Source organism: Drosophila suzukii, chromosome 3, assembly GCF_043229965.1.
Source record: "Drosophila suzukii chromosome 3, CBGP_Dsuzu_IsoJpt1.0, whole genome shotgun sequence".
Taxonomy (NCBI): domain Eukaryota; kingdom Metazoa; phylum Arthropoda; class Insecta; order Diptera; family Drosophilidae; genus Drosophila; species Drosophila suzukii.
The window spans coordinates 50,761,433-50,782,748 of record NC_092082.1 but is presented as its reverse complement, the minus strand read 5'-3'; the positions used below and the strand labels follow the sequence as shown (position 1 = coordinate 50,782,748).

The 21,316-nt window shown below is 43.4% G+C and overlaps 1 protein-coding gene across 14 annotated transcripts in view; it reads left to right on the top strand.

Annotated features, from left to right (window-relative positions):
- Myo81F (Myosin 81F) overlaps positions 1-21,316 on the top strand; it is a 2,624,640-nt gene that overhangs the window by 456,865 nt on the left and 2,146,459 nt on the right. For 13 of the 14 annotated variants that reach the window (XM_070995759.1, XM_070995757.1, XM_070995760.1 and 10 more), the window contains one exon: positions 6,523-6,630. The exons of the other annotated variant lie outside the window; for it this stretch is intronic. In XM_070995759.1, coding sequence (XP_070851860.1) covers positions 6,523-6,630 — 108 coding nt within the window. The remainder of the gene's footprint in view (positions 1-6,522; positions 6,631-21,316) is intronic. 14 annotated transcript variants of the gene reach the window in all.

Here is a 21,316-nt window from a genome sequence, read left to right as displayed (position 1 = left end):
CAGCCTCTTCTTACGCTGCCGCCAGAATCCGAAAAAAGCGGAATCCGCAACAAGGTCATCTTTGGGTATTTGAAACGGTGGCGAATGCTGTCGGCTTTCAAACAGCAGTTTTGGCAGAGTTAGATCAAGGATTACCTGGCCAGTCTGCAGCAGCGCAGGAAGTGGAGCATTGAGGGCCACGATCTGCAGAATTGATGCCTGGTTCTCGTTCACGAGAAGGTAGCAACCACCCTCGGCGAGGACGGTAGAGTGCGTGTTGCCAAAATTCGGTCGTCTGGAGGCGTTGCGGCCAATTGGCAGCACAACCGATGAATTTAAAGCGCCGGAGGCCTTCAACGGGGTCTGAATGTTGGAGCTGTAGCTTGTTGTTAAAGCTAATATAAATACTCTCTCACTCACATACGAGCTGTGTTTTGAGTTGCGCTCAAGCTTTGGACATAGCTGAGATGCAAACTCTTCTACTGAGGAGCTTTGTAATTCTTGTAATTTTCGGCACTGCTTCTGTGAGTCAGTCGTTTCTTGTCGCTTGAAGCAGCTGGCTGCGCAATAAATTCGTTTGTGGTCGACAGTAGAAATTTCACGTTAGTTGCATTTTTGAGAAAAATTTTCTGTGAAAAACCTCACAGATTTCCAACGGGTTTGTTATTTTTATCGGTTGCTGCACCCCCACCCAAACGGAATGTTTCATGTTGGCTAATAAAACGCTCTTGTAAAAACAGGATCGTCAAACCATATTTTAACCTGAGGATCATTCAAGAAAATTAGCTAGAATAACCTTTCTTCATCTTTGTGGGTGCTAAGAACGACCTTGGGGCGTAGCGACAACTATTTGGAACCAACCAAAAAAACATTATTTAATCTAGTTGATATAAAGAAAAATACTTAAAATTCGAGCTATCGAGTTTTAGATACAATTTAGTTGCAAAAAGATCTCGGCGGCATAGATAAAAGTAATACATAATAGGTAGGAGTGGTTGGAGATTAGAAACTAATCCCCACACTTAGGCCACAGTGGGTCCCTTGTGTAATACATAATATGATGATTAAATATTTGAAGGTGAAAAATCATAATAACTCGGCATTAATTTAGCTGTGGAGCATGGTGAGGATGGCGCTCTTAACAGTGAGAGCTTTCATGCCAAATCTACTCCTATTTTATGTACATTTATATTTACATATTTTAGTTCACTTATATTTATATTTACATAGTGTGCATCCAAGCAGGGTTTCTAGATCTATTTATGAACCTAGTTTGAAAAATAATATTTTTCTAGTTCAGCTTAGTACTTCCGTCGACGAATACCGCGAGAGTGAGTGAAGGGCAAGTAGGCGTCTGTTTTGTACCGCTATACTCAGATGAGCTAAGGAAGTTCACTCTTCACTATGAGAGCATTGGGTATCGAGAGAGTTTTTCGATTTTTTTAAAACGAATAAAAATTTACTGAAATGTTAATATAATGGTTCATTTTAATTTATTACCGCTTATGCTTACCGAAAATAAAATACATCGGTCTTTGTACTATATTGCAGCTTTATGATATAGTAGTCCGATTTGTATTTAATTGAATTCCTAATACTGAAAAATTAATAAACTTGTTTATATGATAAAAAAACGAAGATATAGTTAGGTAAGGTTAGGTAGGTATGGTTGGAGTTTGCGGCAGTAGTCGTGGTTGCTGAGATAGTTACAGATATAGTTACAGAGATAGTTACAGCCCTGAGGGCTGATTGACTATCCGAAAAGATGAAAATGTCTGCGTTGTTATGATCCGATGTATCCAAGTGGGACATGGCTACCTGGATTGGCATGACTTCCGCATGGAAAACAGTAAAGTGATCTGGTAGGCGAAGTGAGATTTTAATGTTAAGTTCAGGAGAGAATACTCCCCCAACTGTTTGGGAGTTACGCTTGGAGCCGTCTGTGTATTTATTCAAATTAGTGTGGGAGGTTGTCCCAGGCTGTACGGGTAGGTATGAAGATCGTGTACTTTTATTCGAAGCTAACTATCGGTGGAACGTAGTCTGTAATGTGTGGTATGGATTTCTGATTTGTAAGCCTGTTGAGCCTGTTCTCCAGGCCGCTGCTTTGCAGGGCCCCAGCGCTGTTGCTGATGCCCAGCTTTTGGCAAGTAGGTCCAGGGGTTGAAGGTCGAGGATTGTATTTAAGGTTCAAGGTTGCAATTCTTTTCTAGGGAAGGCCACCAGACGATGTTTTCGTAAAGAAAAGTAGTCCTGACTATTGCAGTGTATAGCCAGTCAACTATTACGGGGGAGAAGACCCGAAGAGTGCTATGGCCGCTTTACGTGTGCGGTCACCTAAGTTCTTTGCCTGGTTGCTATGGGTTAGGCGCGTTTGGTATAGTTTTGGGAAAGTTAGACTTGGTATCTTATACCTCCTTGTGAATAGAACTAGTTCTAGTTTAACTCCAGAGGGTTTGATGAAATTTGCCTTGCAGTAGGATAACCACGTCATCCGCGTAGGCTACCACTTTAGTGCCCGATTCCTCTAGCAGTGATAGTAGTTTGTTGACCACTATAACCCATAGAAGAGGTGAGAGTATCCCCTTGCGGGGGTCCTCTACTGACAGTCCTCGTCGAGTTTGCTGAGTGGAGTACACTGCCCTGCTGGTAAGCGTGGTGTGTAAGAGTCCCATTATAGGCCGCTCAATGCCCAGTACAGTCAGAGCACCAGTGATAACCATTGGGGTGATGTTGTTAAAAGCGCCTTCTATGTCTATAAAAGCTGCAAAAGAGTATTCCTTGTTCATCTGCTTTTACGGTACGCATGTTGTGCGTTGGAGAGTAGGCCTGGGTTGGTATGTAGCCAGTTGTAGGTGTCAATTAGCTTTTCCAGGGTCTTCAACAATTAGGAAGAAAGACTTATCGTGTGGAAGTCCTTTTGGGGTAACGTCGGAGGGTTTGCCGGCATTCGGTATAAATATTACTTTAACGTTTTGGGGTATGTTTTTAGGGAAATGGGTGTCTAGCAGGAGCTCAATGGATTCCTGGCCGTTTTCTGTGTAGGTGTCAGCATTTTTTTTTGTAGCCAATGGTTGCTGGAGATTTGGCTTAGCTTCTTCTGAGTCTGGATGCCTCCGCAGTAGATTCTATGCTACTGCAGAAGAAAGCCCATTCTCTTCGTTTCGATATTCTTATTTCCTTTTTGTATAGGCGTTGCTTCGTATGGTATAAGTTCCAGAAAGCTTCGTTGTTGTTGTACTTTACTGAAGTAAGTTCTGCACTCGCTTTTAAGATTCGACAGGGTTATATTCCACCAGGGCGGTTTGTGCTTTGTTTTGACTTTTCTGTCAGTGAAAGTATTGACTAGGTTATCTAGTTCTTGACCGTTGAGTACGTGCGTCGGTGGAGCATGTAAGTTTTTTGTTAGGAGTTTTTTGTTTAGTCCTAGATTTGTAATGTTCTCTGCGGAAGGACAGTGTTATTGTAAGTTCTATGCACCGGTGGTCTGAGTGTTTGACCCCCAATTTTCACGCTTCAAGCTGGTTAAGCAGGGCATCAGATATTACTGTTATGTCTAAGACTATTTTTATTTCTAGTAATGAAAGTTAAGTAATTACCTTTATTGCAAATAAATAGATTTGATTGAAGGAGATAGTCATAGTGTAACTCACCCCTATCGTATGTGCGTGTATGAGTTGTTCTGTTATGGTGTTTGGTATTCGCTAAACTGTGGAATTAGATAAGCGTTAATGTGGGTTTTTGTAAAAATGCAGTTCTTGGTTTTACCCTTACCCTTGGTGTGAAATAGCTTGTATTGGGGGGTTGATAAGCCACAGATGTTACCAACAATCCATGGCTCTTGGATGAGGACTACATCTATTTTGCCTGTTGCCAGGCGGATGAGGAGGGCAGCAGAAGCTGCCTTGCTGTGATGCAGAATAATCTGTAGAAACTGCACCATATTTAGGGTTGAGCTCGGGCTGGGTGCTTTCCGCTTCCTTTAGTTTAGCCGGTTCTGATGGGCTGCGAGGGGTTCTAAACATGCCTTGTTAAGGAGGTTCACAGCGTTCATGGTGACGCATTCGGTTTTCTCCACCGTAACCAACTTCAAAACCATCTGTCGGAAGCTTCGGGTTGAACTTTGTCACTAGGCTAAGAATATCCCCTGGCTCGGAGGGTTCAGACGGCAGCCACACCTTCGCTGTCGGTCGAGACGGGATGTCTGCAGCCTCACAAACAGTCAGCTTGGCCCCGGGGAATCAAAGTCTGGGATTACCGCCCAGGCTATGTTCTCTAGGATTTTTTGGTAGCCCTCCGTAGGCGCTTGGTCCTCTCGTATGGGGTTGGTGGCTAGCCGTTTGAGGATGCGAAACGCCTTCTTCCGTTCCAGAGGCCCTGCCTGGTTAGGTGGTGTCCTCTTGAACTCCTTGGTCCTGGTGCTTACCACAAGATCAGCCTTGGCACGCGCCTTAGGTTGGACTGGCTGGTTAGCCGCTCCTACGCTGCTTGCTATTCTGGTCGTCGCTGGTTGCGACTTCCGACTTTTCATGAGTGTCGGACTCAAGATTTGGTTTTATGATTGTATTCTCCATAGTAAATCCCACGAGCTGCAGAGAAAGTACAGGTCCACCGGGGAGGGATCCGCTGTACTCGGTTAAAGCTGACTTAAAACCAGCGGTCGCCACTTGCCTGAGCCCACCGTTTGAGACTGAGTTATTTTTTGCCTCGGTCTCCCAGCCAGATTTTCTCTCGGCACGGTACGAGTTAAACTTTAGTCCAGCCCGGGGTGAGATGGGATAGGGATGGGAAGAGGTAGGTTTAGCGTGTGGCGGAGGGGGGTGCGTGTAAGCTATTTGTCGAAGGCGGCAGCACAAGCGCGACGTCGGTACTTCTACGGCGCAGATACCCGCTTACTGTCCGGGGCAACTTATTTACTCTTAATGTTGGGGGCTTAGCGGTTGCCGGGCCGTACCAGGCCTGCTTTCCACGCTTATTCATAGCTACCCTGGAGAACTAGGGCGCTCGCTATTCGCAACCTGCGACCCGTTCGGTATCGTTCAGTTCGGCGCCATCTCACTAGCTCTTTGGCCGAAAAGATATAGTTATTTTCCAATTATTTTCCCATTAATTATCTGATCGTTTCTATGGCAGCAATGTGATATAGTTTTCCGAAAATTTAAAAGAAGTATTAAAAGAAGGATATTCCCAGGAGAAAAAGTAAATTTGTCAAAAAACACCGATGTTATTATTTTTGTATTATTTATTATTATTATTCTTATTATTATTTACTACAGGACTTTGTTGTCCGATCCGTCTGGTTCCGACTTATAGTACCTGTAAAAGAACTATGAATTTTTTTTCTACAATTTTAACTTGAGGTGAAGTCTAATGCCGAAGCCTGGATGACATTAATCCGAAATTTATTTAAATTCTTCTGCCATTCCCTATCACGTTTATAACACATGACATGGTCGATGGCTTCGACTATTAGAAACCCGTTACTCAGCTTAAGGAAGGGCGAGAGGGATGTGAGATATGCTTAAAACAACTCTGCTTTTTTATCTAACACACCTAGCCTATAGCGCCACCTAACTTCTTCTTCATCTATCATTTGAATATAACTTTTTAATGAGGGGTCCGAATTTAACATTTTTTGCTTGTAGATAGGTATAGATAATAAAAAAAACTTAATTTTTAAATATTTACAAAAAGTTTTAAAGTGTGGGCGCTAGGCGTGTTTTAGTGATTTTGTCGCTTGTGGAGTGTGGCCGCGGCACCCTGCTGAAACAAAATTACACTGCGCAAGAAGCCCAACACTCTAGCTCGTATAGTTTTCTCAGCGTTCATACGGACAAAGCTAAATCGACTCAGCTAGTGATCCTGATCAAGAATATATATCCTTTAGGGTGTCGAAAACGCTTCTTTCTACCTGTTACATACTTTCCGGCAAAGAGTAACGAGTATAATTATGGAGTTTTATTATAATTGTACAACATTTACATAAGAAAACTGGCTTTTGGATAAATACGGATTCGATATAGCCGGATAGATACTTTTCAGATTATCCACCTCAAGTGAAGCTACGCCCCCCTGCTGGATTTGATACTATCCCAGAAATCGATATAGTTTCTTGGTACTACTGTATATAGCCCCCTAAGCTTCCTCCGACGCAATGCGCCCGTTGCCTTAAGTATTTTAATTTAAATTTCACTTGAAAATATGAACTGCTTAAGCCTATCTTAACTATAGTGCTTCAGAGCGGAGCGGAGACTTAAGGGAGAGAAGTATAGGATGATCGGAAAGCAGCGCGAGCGAGCTACATGTAAACTTTTGGAGAAAACTGCCGCTCGACATTGCCCATACAAATTAAACGCCCTTTTTGAACAGCAAGCTTTTCTTTTTAATCAGGTGCGATAAATTTAATTAAGTAAACATTAAGAGATGCATGCTATAATGCAAAGTGAAAACTAAAAATTGGGTGCAAAATATTTATGAATGGGCTTGTACTTGGGCTTATTTATGTTTGTACGTAAATTTGTAAGCCCCACTTTTCCATTGCAGGAACATGTTTTCAAATATCATACGTGCAAGCTGGGAGATCTTTCGCCTCATGTTTTTGCTTTAACTGAAGCAGCTTTTACCAGTATTGTCGATGATCATATAAATCAGGTAAGTTAGTAGAATTATTCAATTGTTTCCGACAGATGTGTTCTCATGTTTGTTGGTTTGTCTTTTTTCTCCCGTCCCACAGTGGTGCGGTGAAGCCGAAAGTCTGAGAGACGGTCAGACATATGGACATTGCTAGATCTTTACCTTATGGAGTCGGAATGTAATTTTTTTGTTTAATCAATCGATAGTATTGACGAAATTATTATATATCAGCTAAAATGTTTTTAGCACTAAAACTGTAGCAGCCACAGCCATGGGAGGTTTGTGGACGTAAGAGTGGGCATGCCATATTTGCGTAACAAACTTGCGCTGCGTACAAAGCTAAGGAATCTAAATCTTAAGTCCCAATTCTCTATGTTTAATAGTTTTCGAAATATCAGCGTTCATATTTATGATTTTTAAAGATTGTGGGATGTTTGTGGGCGCTTAGTGGGCTTGGCAACATTTTTTCAGTTCAATCGATAGGTATTAACGAGAACAATACAGTTTCATTTTTTCTAGCACGTAAGCTTTAGGAGCCACAGTTTTTGGCGGCTTGTGTGCGTCAGAAAGAGCGTGGCATGTTCGCATAACAAACTTGCGCTACGTACGAAATTCAGGAATCGAAATCTAAATATCAACTCTCTAGTTCTTATAGTTTCCGAGATCACAGCGTTCACACGGACAGATGCACAGTCGGATATGGCTAAATCGACTAGGCTAGTGATGCTAATCACGAATATATACTTATAAAATGTGTGGTCAAGACGTTTCCTACTTTCATTTTTTTTACATACTTTTCCCCGAGTACAATGTACTCTTTTACTCTACAAGTTACGGGTATAAAAAGAGTCGAGAAAACCGATTGAAGCTTACCACATGTTTATCTGGTCATGAAATCGTACCGACAGATAGTTATTCCTACTAGATAACTATTCGTAAATTGGCTATTGTAACGAACTGAGATTCCCGCTACGAGATTCGTACGGTCAGCTCAGTAAATTGTGTGTTCGTCCCACAAAAATTATATGACGTGACTGCCCGTAGATCAGTAAGAAAGCACAGAGTTCAAAGGATAACTTTGAGTTTATCTTCATTTTACTTATTACATCGGTGGGTGGCTCGGTTGGTCTCGGTGTCGTTTCGAGCTGATTCCAATGGCTGTTGTACGGCTCGTTTTGACTCGTCGAAGCGTCGAAGTGATCACTGACTCCTTCCTTTATACCGTTGCTTACTCGCTGACGCGTTGACTCGTGGCCGCTTGTCGCGCCTTGGACTCGCAGAGAAGTCGGCCTTGCGGATTTGATGTAAAGTGGTCTCTGCCCCTTGAGGTCTTGGACGACAACGACAACGCCTCTTGAATGCCTTAACCGGTCGACTGCTCACCCCTTCTGGCTGGTGGTGTCGTTCTCTGGCACTCGGGGTTTTGGTCGCTTGCTGTTCCGGGACCTCGCCGGTAATCGCTTGGTTCTGCAGGACAACGCCTCTTGCAACCAAAAATCGATCGACTGCTCGTCCTGCTCAGTCGGGCACGGCACACTCGTCAAGACCAACTTTCCCCTCGAGTTCACGTTTCCTCGTCGCAGGACTCTATTGCTCGACTCTGGCTTACCCGCTGGGCGATGTGACAGTGCGTGGTCACGACAATGTAAGAAACAAACAGCCTTGACTTGCTACCTGGGTCTTGATTCAGAGAATCCTGATGTTCCAATCCTGAACGTCTCGACGTTGCGATCTTGCTCCTTGTAGACTTCCCACGGCGCTGCTTATAACGACTTGACCTGTTGTTGATGACTTGTTGTTCTCGTGCTGCTGGCTGACTTTGTTCTTTGAAACCTGACTGATTTTGTTGGATTGACTCCTCGTGATCGACTTATCCAGCTCCCAGAGCTCTGCGTTATTTCCCTTTTGCGCACGGCCCGCTGGTACTCTTCACTCCAGGTCCAAAGTATACGGATCCAGCTTGGCCTCTTTGTCCTAGGCCCACGGCTATCACCTAGAATCCGATGTCCTGGCGCAATCCTGCATGTGGCACGCAGGCGCGCCGTCCTGCTGTTGAGATGTGGCACTTCTTCTCCTGGTACAAAGTCCACGGCAAAGTCCAAAGTCCGGTGCGTTCCGTTATTTCCTTTTTGCACACGGCACCCTCACTCTGCATTAAAGTCTCCACTCTCACTCTCTCGCCAACCTCTAGCTCTCCAACCTCTAGTTCTCCAAACTCTCTCGATTTCCAAACTCTCTTTCTCCAAACTCTCTTTCTCCAAACTCTCTTTCTCTAACTTCTCTTTCTCCAAACTCTCTTTCTCCAACTTCTCTTTATTTAAGCTCTCTTTCTTCAAACTGTCTTTTTCTAAACTCTCATCTTCGCCATGCCGTTACTAAGCACTAATTTTCCGCGTATCTGGCAGTCGGGAGGCTCAGATTCCCCTCTTTCTTCGGGAAAGAAAATGAACTCGTTCCTCCTCTCCGGCTTTAACTCTCCCATATCATGTAGCCTTTGAGTCCTTGACGATGCTTCCTAGATGCCCCGCAACGCCCTCGATTACTCCCTCAGCGCTCCCTCGACGCTCCCTCGTTGCTTTCTTGATGCCCCGCCACGCTCACTGCTGTAACCTGAGTTCTACAGCGCCGGGTCTCGATCAAGTTTGCATTCTTTTCCTCTGCGCCTGCCTCGACGAATTTAAATTCTTCCGTCATCGGCCATCGATGCCCAGCTCGCTGCTCGTTACGGCGTTCTCCTCCTTTTCGATGATTCTCCGTCAGGTCACACCATCTGGGCTTAATCGATAATTCATCGTCTATCGATAGCGATGGCGAAGCGTTTCCACCTGCTCGATGCGATGTTTCACCCCTGACGATATTTCCAGTATTTTATTGTGCCCATCGATCGCCACTTTCGTCCAGTGGCAATGGACCGCCTACTTATCTCTAATTTTTTCAAGTACTCATCTACGATAGTACTTTATCCTATCCATACCCTCTCCCTCGACGATGACGTTTTTCAAAACCTTCAAGCAGTCAAGTTGTCTTTCTCTTCGGCCCCTGATCTTGTACCGAGTTGTGTTATAAAAAAATGTGCTGATGCTTTGTGCAAACTGTTATCTAAACTTTTTCAGATATCCCTTCTACTCTCTTATTTCCCTGAAGTTTGGAAGGAAGCTTTTATCATTCCACTTCATAAGAAAGGGAGTAAATCGGATATTAAAAACTACCGTGGTATTGCAAAACTGAGTGTGATTCCCAAGTTTTTTGAACAGCTAATTACCGCTAAGCTTCAACACCAATGCAGTTCAGTTATGTCCCCGACTCAGCATGGCTTTATGAAACGAAGGCCATGTCTACAAATCTTCTGCAATTTATTTCAATCATCAGAAACGCTCTTAAAAATAATTATCAAACTGATGTTATTTTTACAGACTTCAGTAAGGCTTTCGATTCCGTGAACCATCAGTTATTATTGAAAAAACTTAATCTAACAGGATTCCCGATCACGTTGATTAAGTGGATTTCAACATATTTATCGAACCGGAGTCAGAGAGTATCTTTTAAAAGCTCAATCTCTAACCTTGTCCACGTGAACACCAGAGGTGTTCCGCTAGGAAGCCACCTAGGACTTCTTCTTTTTGGAGGTTTTATTATCCTCAAGTAGCTCTCTCCTCTCATGTTCTGATGTACGCTGACGATATAAAACTTTGGTTGCTGTTAACGAATCCCGATTCCCATGCCCTTTTGCAAGCCGATCTGAACAATTTTCATTCTTGGTGCATCCAGAATTTGCTGTTCTTAAACAACTCTAAATGTACCGTTTGTCCTTTTATTGGAAGACATTTATGGCAAGATATTTTATCGGGTCGAATGATCTTGAACGCATAAATTCCGCTACAGACCTGGCAGTCTTTTTTAACCACAACTTAAACTTCATGGATCACATTGGCATCATAGTTAGTAAAGCACAAGGGGTATTTGCTTTTGTCAAACGTTGGTCAAAGGAATTTTAGGACCCCTATACCATGAAACACTTATACACTTTTCCTGTTTCGTCCAATCCTGGAATAATGCTCGTGTGTTTGGTCACCTCAATATGCCAAGTATCAGGATCTTATCGAATCGGTACAGAAACAGTTCCTTTTGTTTGCACTAAGTGGTTTAAACTGGGGAATCCATCGTAACCCACCATCTTACGCGGATAGACTGCGCCTTCTGAACCTTCCCTCCCTCAAAGGTCGTCGGACCTGCCACGGTGTTATGTTTCTTCACAAACTAACCACTGGACATGTAAATTCATGATACGTTCTCGGTCAAATACAGTTTTCCATCCCTGTAAGTTCAACTCGTCACTTTTGACCTATTCCCTATATTTGTATAACTAATTTAGAATTATATGACCCATTTCGCGTTTTATGTTGGCAATATAATAAATTCTACTTTTTGATATTCACTGAATTCTCTGTAAACTTAAATATAGGAAACATCCTAACCCACCTGTCTTTACAACCGCCCACTTGACGTGAGACGGGTTTATGTTGGCAGATATTTGCTGACTTTAATGAAATAAATAAATAATCGAGGCTCACCCTTCCCTAGGCAATGGTAAATTGGCCAAATTGGTTCGGCCAGTACAGCTTTCGGTTGATTTGTTCTTTTCATCCCTTACCTCTTTTTTTCAGCTCCTACCAGCCTATGCAGCTGCGGTCTTGATCTGCCCTTGTGTTTGTTGTTGCCGAAGCTCACCAACGTGGATAGTCGGCTCTTTCTTTGTATGTATGTGGCGTATTTTTCAGATCACCGGAGAGACGAGATCTACAGTGTGGTAAGGACCATCGTACCTCGGGGCTAGTTTCGCAAGGATCCTTCGGCCGCTTTGGATAGGCGGTATTCTTTGGCCCATACTACGTCGCCCCCACCGCTGGCATTTATTGCCTCCTCCTCAGGTTGCAGTGTCTGGCTTGGTCCTGGGATGTCTTTTCCAGATTCGCGTACGATCTTAAAGATCTCCATCAGTTTGTTGGTGTTTTTCTCCGGGGTCTCGGTAGCTCGTAGCTCGTAGCTCGTGCCTAAAGTTTCCCTATCATATATGCTGCTGGAGAGTCGCGGCTCCCTGCCTAGGTGGACTCCGATATACCCGTGTTCACTGCTAGCATAATCTCCGGCCACTTCTCGTCCCAGTTTCTCTGATCCTGCCCTGCAAGGTGCGCTATCATAGTCCTAACCGTTATATTCACTTGCTCTGTCGGATTCTCCTGTGGCGTGTAGGGTGAGGTGAATTTTTGTGTAATGCCCATCTCAGTCCCGCCTTCTTTAGCGACTCGGCTGTCGCACTCCGCAATGCCACAGTTCCGTCCATTTCGAGAAACTAACTTTTAGGACCAGCAGCATTTCGTTGCCTTGCTTAGATCGGGGTAGGGGTCCGACGAAGTCTGCGCATACCGTGGCCCATGGCTCCTCGGGCACTTGGGTTAGCAATTTGCCAGCCGCCTGCATTTGATCCTTTCCTTTGTATCCCGCCTATAGTGCGTCGTGGTTTCCTTCAACACTGTTTCCCGTAGCCACTTTGGAACGCACATCTTCCATGATCGGACGTCTTCGCTGCCCGCTCTGTGCGGAATATTTCTGTACAGGGTCTTTTCCCTCCATCACATAGTCCGGGTACTTCTAGCTGCAAGCTCTTTAAGCCTCGTAGCGTCTCCGGTAGTCTTGACAAGGTGTCAGCCATCACGTTTAGCTGAACTTTCTGTACGCTATCTGGAAGTCGTACTGTTGTAACTCCAGGACTCATCTGGCGATCCTTCCTGAAGGGCTTTCGATGCTGCTGAGCCACTTCAGAGCCATATGGTCGGTTACTACCTTAAAGTGATAGCCTTCCAGATACTGCTTGAGCTTTCGGATCGCCCAGGCAATTGCCAAGCACTCCTTCTCCGTTGTTGAATAGTTTTTCTCTACGCCCCTGAACGTTCGGCTCGAGAAGGAGATTACTTTTTGAAATTTTTGCTGGGTAAGTATTGCTCCGATGCCGTAGTTGCTGGCGTCTGTTTGTAGGGTGAAAGTTCTACTGAAGTCCGGGCATGCTAGTACCGGGTCTGTCTTCACTTCCTCAAACGGCATCTGGTGCTCCGGTGTCCACTCCCACTTACTGCTTTTGCGTAGCAAGTCATTAAGGGGTTTGACGGTTCTGGAAAAATCTGGTACAAATCGGCGATACCAAGATGCTACTCCCACGTATTGCCGGAGTTCGTTGACGGTCGAGAGTGGTTCCAGTTCAGCGATCGCGGCTACTTTTCCCGGATCTGTTTCTATTCCTCCTCGATGTCCCAGGTTCAGCAGTTCCTTCTCAAAAAATTTGTATTTTTCCGGATTCAGCCTCAGGTTTGCTTCCTTTCGACGCCGAAACATTTAGGTTTTCCTTGTGTTATTCTAGCGTGCGTCCGATCACTATTATGTTATCGTGGTAAGTGAATTCGTGAGGTGACATTTCGGGGCCATTTTCTTGGTCTAAAACCAGTTGAAAGGTTGCAGACGCAGAGTGGAGCCCAAACGGCATTAGCCTCCACTGGAACAAACCTTTGCCTGGTCCGTGTATTGCCTTCTTCCAGTGGGATCTGCCAGTATCCATCCTTTAGGTCCAAGCTGCTGATGTACCGCGATTTCTTCACCATTCTTCATTTTGATCTGGTGCTCTGCCATGTACGACGTTCCCGTCATGGTGTTTAAGTCTGCTAGCTTTGTTTCCAGGAACGTTGTAGTATAGTTCACCTCGATTGTTTGTTGAACGACTGCTACCGATTGTTTCTCCTCGAGCCATTTCCTGGCTGATATTATGATCTCGTGTCTAGCACACCGTATTTCGGTCCCAACTCGTGTAAGGAAGTTCCATCCCAATACCAACGGATCCTCTACTCCTGGTAAAATCAACAGGCTTATGGCCAGTTCATTGTTGGTGAATTTGACCTCCACCTCGATCTGTGAATCTATTCCGCCGCATCTTCCGTCTGCCAACCTAACTTGCCGTCTCGCCCTTCTTCTTCTTCTTCTAGCGGTGTCGACTGTGGCTTTGTAGCTGTTCCCCCCAATCATCTACTGCGGACAACTGCTGCTCCTTTTTGATTAGCTTGCTAGTTAGTTTGTAGAGGTAGCACGCCTCTTTGCGGCTGAGATCGCTGCCCATTTCCCGATGTTGGCAACACTCGACGCCCCTGACACCCACTTTGCCACATACTCAGCAGAATAACGGACGCTGGTTTCGACATCAAAGTGTCCGTTCCCACCACAATTTTGGCAGGGCTCCTGGCTCCAGGGTCTGTAATATGGCTTGAGTCCTGTGGCCTCTGTGCGGTGCTTGGCGGCCTTCACAAGGAATTGTTTGGCAGTATCTGTTGCTGTTCGGGTGGTTTCCATGGACCTCCTCCTTGGTGTGGTGGTGAGCATTGGTCATTTCCTCGTTTATCCAGGTTGCCTGATTTTTCGCATCTTCCGCTGACTTGGTCCTCGAGAACTTGTTTTCCTGTTCGTGTGCTTCCCGCTCTTTTTCCAGTTCCTCGTACTCGTCGGCTAAGATCATTAGCGTATACAGGTCCGACACCTTGTACGCTCTTAGGAAGATCCTTAGACTCGGTGTACAGTTCTCCTTAATAATTCTTAGGGTCTCTCTCGGCGAGTGGCCTAACCATCGTCTGGACTTCGATCATGTAGTCCTTGAACGACTCGCTGTATCCCTGCTTCCGTTGCCTGACCTGATCCGCCAGCCTGGTGAAGAAATCTCTCGGCAGAAAATAGGTTTGAAAGCTTTTTATGAAATTCGCCCAGGTTCTCCATTGTTTGTTGTTGGCAATGAACCACTTCAAACCTCTCCTTTAAGCAATTCCGGCATCGGTTGGGGAATCATGTCCAAGTCCAGGCCGTATGTGCTGACTGACCATTCCACTTGCTCCAGGAATTCGAATGGATTTTCCGCACCGTCGAACCTGAACGACCACTCGCAGACTTCTTAGCGACTTTTGCATAGTCTTCCTCGTTGAGTCTCGAGGTCAGCGCAGTTTTTTCCTATCCTGGCTTATTTCTCTCCTATGGGCCTTCTTTTGTAGATTGTCGAAGCTGAAACCTGCAACTAGGTTTTGTTAATATGATGCTCGGGCCGACTTTGTCGTGGTATGCTGCTACCAGCTCGGCCCAGATATTGACGAGTTGTGGGCCTTTCTTCGTCTCTGAATAATAATCAGACAATGCCTTCCTCTTGTCGTCCAATTTGCTATCCAGGGTGAAATTAAGGCTCTGTGCGACATGAGCGAAGTCCTCCTTCTTGAGGCGATAAATTCACTTCTTTCCCATTCTGCTTCTGTTGCTCTCACTGTTAAGACAATCACGTTGGGCGTGCGGCTAGCTCAGTAGATTGTGTGCTCGTCCCACCAAATGACTGCGCATAGACCAGTGAGAAAGCACAGAATTCAAAGGATATCAGTGGGTTTATTTTCGTTTTACATATTACAGCGGTGGGTGGCTCGGTTGGTCTTTTTCTCTCGGTGTCGTCTCGCGCTGATTCCAATGGCTTTTGATACGGCTTGTCCTGGCTCATCGACGCTTTGAATAGGTGATCGCAGACTCCTTCCTGTATTTAGGGATGTTCGTAGTGCCCCTCGTCGTTGCTTGCTCGCCTCTCCGCGGCGATCGTGACGCGGCTGTCGGTAATGTCTACTGATGTCGCTGCCGATGTCCCCTGCTCATTATCTTGCTTGCTGCGGGGCTCGATGTATCGTGGTCTCTGCCCCTTGAGGTCTTGGACGATCGCCGCTCCGGGACTTGCTGAACCGTTGGGCCTCTCCAGGACAACGCCTCTAAAATGTCTCAACCGGTCGACTGCTCGCCTGTTCTGACTGGTAGTGTGGTTCTCTGGCAATCGGAGTTTTGGTCGGTTGTTGTTGCGGGACTTCGCCGGTAATCGATAGGCTCGCGTGTGGCCTCGACAAAGTAAGAAAAGACGTACGCTCGACATAGCTGTGTGATGCCCTCTGGACCTCAGCTACCTCCCAATTCGGATATCCCTGATGTCTCGATCCCGAACATCTCGACTTAGCGATCTTGCTCCTTGCTGGCTTCCCAAGGCGCTGCATACGACGACTTGACTTGTTGCTGCTGGTTGACTTGGTTCTTTGCTAACTGACTGGTCTTGTTTGATTCCCAGAGCTCTGCGGCCTCATATAGGGCATCCGGGAGCTGATATTTCCCTTTTGCGCACGGTCCGCTGGTACTCTCCACTCCAGGTCCAAAATCCACGGATCCAGTTTGGCCTCTTTGTCCTAGACCCACGGCTACCACCTGGAGTCCGATGTCTTGGCTCTATCCTGCTGAACCTCCTGTGGCAAGTGGCACGAAGGCGCGCCGTCTTGCTGCTGAAATGTGGCACATCTTCTCCGGATCCAAAGTACACGGCAGAATTCAAAGTCCGGTGCGTTCCGTTACTTCCTTTTGCACACGGCACCTTCCCTCTGCCATCGAAGTCTCCACTCTCTCTTTTCCAACCTCTAGTTCTCCAAACTCTATTTCTCCAACATCTCGTTCTCCAAACTCCCTTTCTCCAACTTCTCTTTCTCCAAACTCTCTTTCTCCAACTTCTCTCTCTTCAAACTCTCTTTCTCCAATCGACGATCTGGTCATCGTTCACGAGGACCATGTGCCATCCCTTCGCTGAATCTTGGGCCGTATAACTTCAATCATTCCAAGCAAGGACACTAAGCTCCGCTTTGTGGATGTACGAACTTCGAGAGAATCATTCGACGACCAACCCAATAATTATGCTTTCAATGGGGCCCGAATGTCATTTGCATTGTTTTATTGGTTGAGCCGACTCTGCTGAATTTCGAAAGATCTTTAGTACCTTAGATTACTTTGCTATGAGCGAAAGCTCCGAAAGCTTCTCTTCGTTACTCTGCGGTTACTGTAAACAGGTCTCTTACAATCCAATGTAATCACAATGGATTACATTAAATGACTTCAAAATTGAAAGCGAAAGAATACGGTTTTTGTAAATGCCGAAGTAAAAATGAACTAGCTCAAATGTATTTAAGCCAAATGAAAATATTTGCACTCACATACGAGCTGTGTTTTGAGTTGGGCTCAAACTTAGATTCGTTTGAATAGAATTGCAGCGTTTTCTCTTGTGGTCGACAGTGGAAATTCCCCAGCTAGGTCGCTGGACGTTAGTCGCATTTTTGAACAACAGCCATACCGATATTCATGGCGCCCGAACAGGGACTACGGTTTTAGCATTTTCGTGAACATTCGCGTCAAAAACTTAAACATACTCGTATAGTCCCACTTTGTCCCATTTTTCGTTGTCTAGCTTATCTAGCTGGTCGAATTCTGCATTGCAGTTGGATTCGACTCCCAAAGGAATGTTTGCAAAATCATACCAAACAATAAGGTATAAAGTGCCAATAATTATATAAAGAGCAATCCAGAACTTGTGTGAGAAATTTGCAAAAAAAACTATCCTCACTCCAGCACTTGTAATACAATTTTGGGCACTCTTTCAATTGGAAAGCCAATAATAAGCCATTTACAAGAAATATATATTAAAAATAAACTGCCTCTGACAAAAAATTGTGCGTGGAAAATTTCTATGGAAGATTATAAAAATTGGTATAACGCAAGCATTCCAGTACAACTGCAAAAGTTAATGTACACCCAAAACGGCTATATACTGCTATTTTCTATTCCCTTTTGTGCAGTTCTGTGAACAGTTGCAGAGCAGTTATTAATCAACTATACATACCGTTGCAGTGGCTTTAAAACAGTTCATAAACGCTGTTTATTGCGCACTGGAATCAATTATTGGTTTTATAGCGGAGACATATTTTCGGGCGAATAAAATTAAATGTTGTGCATTTTCGCGGTGTTTGTGGGCATCTTTAACTCGTATGGTATCCACATATACAAATTTTGAATCATTTATTTATTAATACAATTCAATAATTTGTAAAACTCGGCGGTATTACACTCACATATGTACGTAAATAACAAATTGGAATTTATTAACCCTTATTTGACCCAAGCAAATATTTTTCGGTTTTTTGTTAAAATTTGTTATCCGTCTGAAATTTAACACATCAACATCGATACGGAAACATATACTTCAATTATCCATTCAACCCTTGAGTCAGGAAAAACTTTTTTTTGGGTTAATCGATAGGTATTGGTGAGAACAATACATTTCAATTAAAATTGATATTCTAGCATCAAAACTATAAGAGCCACAGGCTTGGGCGGTTTTTGGGCGTCAGAGTGGGCGTTGCACCCTGTTGAAACAAACTTGCGCTGCGCAAGTAGCTCAGGAATATGCATGCCAAATCCTAGTATCCAAGCTCTTATAGTTTTCAAGATTCCAGCGTTCATACGGACAGACAGACAGAATATATATACTTTATGGGGTCGGAAACGCTTCCTTCTGCCTGTCACATACTTTCCGACGAATCTAGTATTCCCTTTTACTCTACGAGTAACGGGTATAACTATCTCTTTCGATCAAGTTCAACTTGAATACCGAATGCAGCTTCTCGAAACTTATTGTGTAAAATTATTGGATATACAGGGAGACATCGATGTTCTGTATCCAATCAATGATTTACGAGAGTCTGTAGAGGACAAGTGTATTATAATAAAAGCTTTACATCGGTCCGCAATTAAAGAATAAGTTTCAAGTTTCGGAAACTACTTACGAAAAGGCATTAGATAGTTTGAAAAATGCTTATGATTATTGTTCAGGCCTTTCTTTGAATACACCTATCCCTCGCTTTGCGTCGATTCGTTTTGCCTTTTTTCGAAGTTGCGTCTTTCTTAATTAGAACTAATTTTCATTGTGCGTTGTTAGATTTTCGATGTTGCGTTGTTTTGGGATAAAGTCATTAATATGTTTTTAAAGGGTGGCGACACCTTAATTGCGCTACGCAATTAAAACGCGGGAATTCCCCTTTTTTGTTTCGGCTCACTTATTCAATTTGCTTGCTTGATGTAGTGTCATTGTAAGCGTCACTTGGGAGAAACGCGCTCGAAATAAGGTTAGTTGTGAAATAAAATCAAATCAACCTGAGTCTACAAAATAAGGTAAATATTTTTCCATTTTATTTATTGATAGAGCTGTATTATCCTTTACTTAAATTTATTTTTTTTAGTTAAATGAGTGAAAAGAAAAACTGCTGGTAGAATTACCAAAACGACTTTTGAAAGTTATTACCTTCGACGAACCTTTCAACTTCTTATAAGTGAGACTGATGGACAAGATAAACCTACCATGCTAGAGTTTTGGAAAAAGTTTAACATTATGAAAGCCATAAAAATTATATCCGATTCGTGGGAGGAGGTTAAACCATCTTGCATGAATGGTGTTTGGCGCAAAATATGGCCTGAATGTGTTCAGCGAAAATGCACTGTAGAAGTTGATGATACACCAGCTGTTCGTCATGAAATCTCTAATTTAGCTAGAAAGTCTAATTTTAAAAGTATGGAGGAGACTGACATAAATGAATTGCTAAACTCGCACAACCAAGAATTCTCCAATGAAGAACTTTTGCAACTGGAATTGCAAATTGCTAATGAAGAAGATGACTCTGACAGTTCAATAGAAATCTCAAAAAAACAAAATTTAACCTCCCAACAAATTTCCAAAGCGATGTGTTTGATTGACGAAGGTATGGATATTTTATTAAAAAACGATCCCGATAGCGAAAGGAGTCTTAAAGTGTCCCAGGCGGTAGCTACGAATATCAATTGCTACTAGGAAATTTATTTCACGCTTAAAAAAAAAAATTTTCAGCAAACATTGGACCAATTTTTTTTTAAAGAAAGCCGGCCTACGACAACAGACACTGTAGACTCGTCAGAGAGTTATTAATTTTAATTTTATTTTTCATAATTGAGTATGTAATTGAAGAATTTATTTTGTTTTAAATGAATTAGTTTCTGTTTTTTTTTATATGTATAATATGTAATAAAATGAAATGTTATTTTGGTTTTTTTTAATGATCACTTTGCTCAATTTTTTTTTTAAAAAGTTGTATTTTTGTAACCCGGGAACCTATCTTCAAACTTTACATGGCTTGCTATAGAAAATCCTAATTCACTTTGCGTTGTTTCAATTTGCGTCGTACTTTTTTGGAACGTATCCCCGACGCAAGCCGAGGGATAGGTGTACATCACCCGAATTTCTTCCGGTACGGGGCAGGTTTCGATTGCAAAGACAGTGCCTGGGTTGTTGTAAGAAAAATGCCATTTCGTTCACGTTCTTGAGCTTCAGTTTATTTTCACGTCGTTTCCTTCTCTATGTTATACACACATTGAAAATAACCAAAAAAGGCTCCTTCCAGGCTAGTCTTACAAAGTGACCGTACGAATTATAGAGGTACACTAGCTCTGTTAACATTTCAAGAAATAACATTGAAAACGATCAATTTAACTAAGTTAAGATTTGGGCTTCAACACACTCCAGGCCTTGATAGGATTCGGAATCCTTCAACTAACTTCTTTCTTATTCGACGGGAAGCGGGGCGATTTTATGCACTGGTCTTCGAAGAACTCCCTTCTGCGTTTGGAAATCCACGACTCGCACCTTGTCGTCCTTCCCAGGAATCGCTGCGATGACACGTCTCAGTGGCCAATTTAGGGAAGCTGAGCTGTCCTTGTGTACCTAGCTTACCCAGCTGGTGAAATTCAACGTTGCAGTTGGATTCGACTCCCCAAGGAAGGTTTGGAAAATCATGCCAAACAATAAGGTATAAAGTGCCAATAATTATATAAAGAGCAATCCAGCACTTGTGTGAGCAATTTGCAAAAAAACACGATCCTGACTCCAGCACTTGTAATACAATTTTTGGCACTCTTTAAATTGGGAAGCCAATAATAACCCATTTACAAGACATATATAATATAATAAAACTGCCTTTAATAAAAAATTGTGTGTGAAAATTTCTATGGAAGATAATAAAAATTGGTATAACGCATGCGTACAGTACAACTGCAAAAGTTCATGTACGCTCAAAACGGCTATGTACTGCTATTTTCTGTTCCCTTTTGTGTAGTTCAGTGAAAAGTTGCAGAGCAGTTGTTAATCCACTATACATACTGTTGCAGTGGCTTTGAAACAGTACATAAAGCTTTGTAGGCATCGGCGAAAAAGCACGCAGTTAACTTTCGTCTGAAATTTAATACAGCAACATCGATACGGACACATATACTTCATTAATCCATTCAACCTTTGTGTCAGGAATATATATTTGTATTTCGTTTATTACAAAAAATTTCATAATTATCAAAATGTGCCAAGACAAGGAACCAACTGGCAAGGAAAGAAATTCCAAAGCAAAAATAGTAATATTATCGGCAATGCAAAAACACGACAGGGCCATGAGTGACATAAGGGCATTCAAGGAAAAACAGGAAAGAACGCTCTAGTGGAGTATCTCGACTATCAGATACCCGTTACTCAGCTAAAGGGACCAAAGGGAGATGGAGATTTGCAAGCAGCAAAGCGAGATTGTATAAGGTATCTCATTATATGGTTATGTGGGCGGCAGACAGATTTGGAAAACTTTTTTTTGGCCAATCGATAGATATTGACGAGACTAAAACATTTCAGTTAAAATCGTTTATCTAGCATGAAAATTGTAGGCGCAACAGGCTTGGGCGGTTTGTGGGCGTTAGAGTTGGCGTGGCATACTCGCATTAC